Below are 6749 nucleotides of genomic sequence, written 5' to 3' on the forward strand. Positions count from 1 at the left end.
GTTTTCTCTTAAGAACACTATACACTGCTTCAGCACTATATCTGTGAGCCATTTTAAATTGGGAAATCAAAAACAAAAAAAAGCACAAAAATGTAGAAAACACAGCACTAAGGAGACCACACAAAGGACATGTGTTCATAGTCCAAAAGCTGATAAGGTGCAGTATGGTCTTGTTGGATCTCACCTGAAAATGAGACCCTTGATATCTGCACACTGGTGAATGACCACCTTTAAAATGCACCCAGGGCTGACTCTGGCATTAGAAGTAAGTTCTAACTGTAACTTACTTAGTTCTAATAGCACTTATTAAAGATCCAGGTTATACATTATTTGACAATGTGTCTGCTAATAACTTTAGGTTTAATATATTTAATTACATGTACCATATATCACTCTTCCTGTTTTATATACCTTACCAGGTTGTACCTTATTCATGTCTGGGCAATTTATTCTCAACTACTCACACTTTACATTTTAATCTCACAGAGCAATAGAGTAGCAGCCTATAAATTACTGCAGAAAAACTCAGCTTAGACTGCACTTTTTTCGCTTGCATAGTGGCAAGGTTCTTGTTTGTACCTTTCCACATGATGGGTCCACTCACATTTATCTTTATTCTAAACTTCTGATCATTCTGTGTCCTAAGTTTATTTAAGCATTTTCTATAAAAACTTTATGGTAATTTTTTTCTTACTGATAAATAAAATCAGCATACACTATGTAACTGGAGACAGATCACATAAAATATGACATGATAAAATACTTGAGAAAAAGTTTGCTCATACGTACTATTTCAAAAATGGAAAAGTTCTTATATATATTATATATATATATATATATATACACATATATATATATATTCTATTATTCATTTTGAATAAAATTTATTTATTTTTAAACATGTTGGGTTAAAAGAACTTACCTTTTTGTTATAGAAAGCACAAACAGCATTTACCCAATCCATCAATAATTTCACACTCTCACTGTAGTGATCTAAGGTACTACTACGCCCTTTGTCATTTTTCTTATTTATAACAGCATCAGAATGGCCTGATAATTTAGACATTGTTTTCTTCATGCTCTGCATGTCTTTTAGAAATTGAATTTCTTCCCTTAGTTGATCTAAATTAAGGGAGATCTCTACCTGCAACATACAAAGATAAATACTTTAATTTTTTCCTGTATTCTTTTAATCCATAGTAATCAAAATAAGTCTTCTGTTTAGAGAAACTGTGTAAGTTTGAAAAAAAATGTAATGTAGTCATAGATTTTAAAAATTTAAGAAGCATCCAAAAATGTCTATTTTAGCACAAAAAAACTCCTTTTTTAAAAGAAGGCAAATGTAGCCAGGTATAGGGGCACACACCTCTAATCCCAGCATGTAGGAGTCTAAGGCAAGGGAATTACTGAGAATTTGAGACCAAATCTGGGCTACAAAGTAAGTTTAACCCAGCCTGAACAGTGAAACCTTGTCTCAAAAAGACTAAATACAACATATATACATACAAATATACAAAAAAAGGCAAATATAAACTACATAGAACTGGTACAATTGTTGTGGTTAAGAACATGGGGTACAGGCCACACAAGCCTGCATTCACATCTCAGATCTAATTCTTACTAATAAGGCACTTTAGTGTCAGTTTCCTCGTCTGTGAGGCAGACTTAACACTGAACTTGTAGGTGTGTGATGAAAATTAAAGTGGAATACATAAAGCAACTGTCAATCCCTGGGACAGAGTAAACCTCACTGATGGTTATTACTGTTAGTCTTTATGTGATGCAGGCAGATTTTATAAATCAGTATTCAGAATTAATAAAAACTACAGCATACCAATTATACAATACCTGAAAAGCAAATGCTATTTTCCAAAGCAACCCAAGAGTTTTTTCTCTGTGCCTATCCACGATGTCCTTAGATATAATTGCATTTCCTAAAAATGAAACAACAATCTATTAGCATAATGTATATACTTATCAATATTCAATGAGAAAAGTATAATTTATCTTTATTCAGTTTTTACCACGCTCATCATTTAATTGAATTCCTCGTGACTTAAGTATTTGAAGAACAATGTCAACATTGTGAATCTTTTGAAGGCGACTTATTGCAGGAATCCTTAGTTTCTTTGAAAGATTCCAGTTGTGTGTGAGAAGTTCCATGGTTCTCCTAAAAGTAAAATAATTTTCAGATAAAATTGCTATAAAAAACATATTTTTTCATTTAAATACAGTTATTACCTACACAAATCCCAAGAGTTTAAGGACATTAACATCAAAGGAACCTATTCCCAAAAATTCAAAATTGCATTGCTGCATAGTTAGCAAATGTTTTCTCATTTAGGCCTGAGTGGTGAAATCTAAGGAGACAAATGAGCGGTGTGTGGATTAAGATAAGCTAAATTCATGTACCAACTTCCCACAATAAACCCAATCATGTAACAGCAACAAGCACTAACCAAATATAATTTTAAAAATTAAAAAGAAAATTTTGAATATCTACTTAAAGAATACAGGTACTTCAGAGTTTGAATTCAGATCTCTAATATATAGGTTATTATGTCTTGCACACTACCAAATACTAAAATTTTACATAGAAAAAGCAAGCCCCAAATGATTACTGTACATAACTGAAGGCTGGTCCAATTAAACAGGTGATGACTTAGACTTATGAAATGAACAAAATTACCTACAAAATATTTTCAGCAAATGACACACTATACAAAAACTGTTCATGTGAGATAAGGGGCACTGTAATTCTCAAGACTATTAGCTGTTAAGAAAAATTCAGAGGGCCGGCCAGATAGCTCAGCGGATTAAAGCACCTACTTAGGCAGACGCAGGGGCCAGGGTTTGATCCCTGGTGTGACTTGCTGGCCCTGCCCTGCCGACACACTGAGACAGAAATTGAGACTGGGTGTGGTGGCACATGCCTGCAATCCCAGCACTTCGGAGGCTGAAAACAGGAGGACCACTATGAGACTGATCTGTGTAGTGAGTCCCTGTAGACCCTGTACTAAATACAAAAAAAGAAAAAAAATCAGAAAAAAAAAGTCAATGGAAACGTAAGACAAAAGAAAGAAGCATATATGTTAATTCTGAAAAAGAGTTTAGGGATCTCTTCTTCATAATTGTCAAAAATGCTTCCACTCTAGCCAAGTAGTCCCCTCACTTCTGCTTGAACCTCTTGATACTGTGAACTGGTTTTAGGCAGGACTAAAGATTAGCAAGGGTTTATCAAACCAACACACATCTTCTCAAAACTTTTCATTATTTATGTGTTTATTTCTCTTATCTATTTAATCACCTTTCAGCATAAAGTAGCCCTTCAAGTACTTGAAGACATTTGTGTCTAAGAACGTTGTGTTTCTATTTCTCTGAATATTCACAGTTACTTCAACTGGTCTTCATAAGACATGGATATCAGGCTTTTAGTTTGTACACTAAATGTATCTGGTTAAAACAAGAAGAAGTGTATTCAAAAACTTCTTCTTTAATCAGTTTTTAGCTGCTTTGATTTTCAGCATGAAGACTACGTGCAATGCTCTTGCAACAACATAATTCAAAATCTGACAAGAAGACAGCAGGTCAGATTGAGATCGGGAAGCATTACTGTAGCACAAATAATCTATAGCCATTAACTGTGCTTTTCACATTTCAAAGCTTACCTAGCTGTCTTGAAGTTTAACTTAAATATACAGAGAAAAACACATCTTAGCTATAAAAATATATGTATTTTCCTTTAACCCTAAAAGTACCTCCTTGATAAGAACATAACATACCTTGGAGAAAAAGACTTCTTTTCAGTCCACAAATCTTTACTATAGTTACATGGTAAAAACCAATCCTGCTAAAGCAGAGATAGGTACCTATTACTCAAACCAGTCAATTTTGAGGATTCCAATTTGTTACTGGGAAAATACTGCATCTGAAGTCAGATACCATGAGCTTGTGCCTCAATTTCAATATATTACTCTACCCTTTCATCTTATTTTCTTTGTTTGTGAGACTTAAGTAGTGTCAAATGATAACGCATGAAAACACTATTGATACAAGATGTTATTTAAGTGTTTTCTATTTTAATTAGTTTCATGTTCTGCCTAGCTCCTATTCTGAGATACCAGATTCAGATCATACGCTGACAGAAAAGAAAATGAGACAGGAGACAAAAATATTTGGATCTTAAATTGATACATCACTTTTCTGAAAGACAAATTTCAAGGTTCTTTTTATTCTAAATTTATTTGATTGTATGAAAAAGAAAAACTAAAGTACAGAAAATGACGCTTTTCACATAATTTTTGTGTATCTCATTAAGCGAAACAATTATACTTCTTATACTCACACAAGACGCACTCCACATTGCAAGTCCACAGCAAGATTTGAAACAGCAAAATCAAATTCATCAAACGGCGTCTGAACATGACTAACAGGTAATCCTAATAAGCTAAGGTGACGGGAAAGGTCACCTTCACCACTTAGAAAATCTCGTGAAAATGCCAGAAGAATTTCTTTACTAGACTATAAAGAAACAGGTTGTAAGTATTATATTCAATATTACAATTTGACTTACAATTTAAAAATCCTTCAAATCACAGGTATAGGTATAAAATTAATAGTTTTGTAAAAACATTGCCAGTTTCATAAAAAGATTGCCAGTTACATGCTAATAATATAAATTTCATATATTTCCAAGACTTTCTTAAAAAAAAAAAATGCTCAGAATGTACTCCAAAAACTAGCAGTAATTAATACAATGTTACATCTACATTAGAAAAGAAATTTCTCCCCATATTAATTCCTTCGAACCATAGTTAAGTTCAATCTTAAGGCTGAGATGAAGGATGACAGTGAAAATTCAAGCAATAAAAATCAAGTATTTTTATAATTACTAATAGTTCTATTCTAGGAAAGTATTATTTTAGAAAACTAATTTTCTTTCCAAAGAGAAAACATGCCATAAAAGTCATAAAAGTCTCAAATAAAATATGAATTACAAAACATAAAACGAAAGCTGTACCTTGAATTCAGCATCTTTACAGAAGAGACAAGGATCATGATCAATAAGTCTGGAAATTTTAGCATGATCAAGGAAACAGACCACCAACAACAACTTTTTCAACGTAAACTTGGACAAAGCTTCTTCATGACCTTAAATAAAGTACAACAAAACATACCAAGTTATCTACAAAAGGCAACTTGACCCTGATGATAATATGCTACTAAAAGATAATAACATGCACAAATAAAACACTGTGCCTTTTCTGGTAATTTATATGTGAGAACCATTAAATTCTCTCCTGGGAAGGTAGCATTTAACATGTCCAGTTCCTGAACAAGGAAACAAGCACAGCAGCATCAAGAGATATAACTAGTTTTCACAACAAATATTTAATGAACACCAACAACCTGCAAGCGCCATGCCAGGTGTTAGATACACAGTAGTGAACTATAACATATATAACACCATAGGTCTTACAACCTACTGGGAAAACTGAGTGGACAGAGACAACAAAGAAGTAAAAAATAATTATAAACAGTGATGGAGGGAAAATGGGAGTGAAGAATGGGGAAGGGTAAACAGATCTATTTAGATTAGTTTCTTCGAAAAACTAATATGCACATACAAACAAGAAGAATAAGTAGAGGCCACTCATGCATAGTGTGCAGAAAATGTAATGCAGGCAGAAATACCATCTCTGTATAGATGTGGAACACTGGGATGTCGATACTCAGCTGCTATATCAGGATTCCAAAGTAAGCGATTCAGAATAAACACAGCCAACCCTGTGACATCACTATTATCTTCCAAAGATATGAGCTCTCCAAACACTGTCTGAAAAAACAAACCAAAGCTGAACTTCCGTTATCTCAAAGACGCAAAAGGATGAGACTGAGGGAGAGCAGACCACAATCTTCTAAGACACTAGCTACATCCTTTTCCAAAATATGGAAACAATATGGCTATTCAGTAAATAAACTCTTTAAACTGAAAATGTATGTTACGCATTTTTTTGGTGTACATGTTGTGCAGTTCACAATGAAAAGAAGACCAAGATAAATTTTTAAGCATACGATAAGCAATGGTTAACCTTTTAATTTTTCCTTCATATTACAGTATTATCAATCATGTGCATGCTTTGCAAATTTAATTTCTATTACCCCACTAAGTAGAAGCTGAAAACTACAAAAGAAATCTATTTGAAATTTTATAATAGTTACTGGGCTGGCCAAATAGCTCAACAGATTAAAGCGTCTGCAAGCAGGTGCAGGGGCCAGGGGTGCTAGCTCTGCTCCCAGGGTGCACTGAGACAGCAATTGAGACTGGGCGTGGTGGCATGAGCCTGTAATCTTAGCACATGGGAGGTTGTATACCAGAGCATTACTATGAGTCCCATCTAATAGTGAACCCTGAACACCCTGTAGACCCTTTCTTAAAATATAGGAAAATAAATTAATTAATTAAATAAAATAAAATTTTATAATAGTTACTAAGTAGAAAACCACTTGTAAACAAGGGCTATTTGTATAATTAGGAGCTTTAAAAGGTTCACTATTGTTGACCTAGAATAATAATTTAGATATCTTCATAATCAATGATAAAGTTAGTTTAATATGACTTTTAAAGAAATTAGAAAATATTAAAAACATACCAAATATATCTGTAGCCCTACACTGTCATAATATAGAAATGAATGTATGAAAAAGTATTCTCGGGCCGGGGAGATAGCTCAGTGGAATAAGCACTT

General features: G+C 33.4%; 1 protein-coding gene across 1 annotated transcript in view; it reads right to left on the reverse strand.

The window, feature by feature from the left end:
- Aspm (abnormal spindle microtubule assembly) overlaps window positions 1–6749 on the reverse strand; it is a 66804-nt gene that overhangs the window by 37124 nt on the left and 22931 nt on the right. The window contains exons 4-9 of the mRNA XM_023707217.1: window positions 5695–5836; window positions 5021–5151; window positions 4346–4521; window positions 2025–2170; window positions 1849–1934; window positions 923–1144 (exon numbers count right to left, since the gene is read on the reverse strand). Coding sequence (XP_023562985.1) covers window positions 923–1144; window positions 1849–1934; window positions 2025–2170; window positions 4346–4521; window positions 5021–5151; window positions 5695–5836 — 903 coding nt within the window. The remainder of the gene's footprint in view (window positions 1–922; window positions 1145–1848; window positions 1935–2024; window positions 2171–4345; window positions 4522–5020; window positions 5152–5694; window positions 5837–6749) is intronic.

This window comes from Octodon degus, unplaced genomic scaffold, assembly GCF_000260255.1.
Source record: "Octodon degus isolate 3935 unplaced genomic scaffold, OctDeg1.0 scaffold00009, whole genome shotgun sequence".
NCBI lineage: Eukaryota > Metazoa > Chordata > Mammalia > Rodentia > Octodontidae > Octodon > Octodon degus.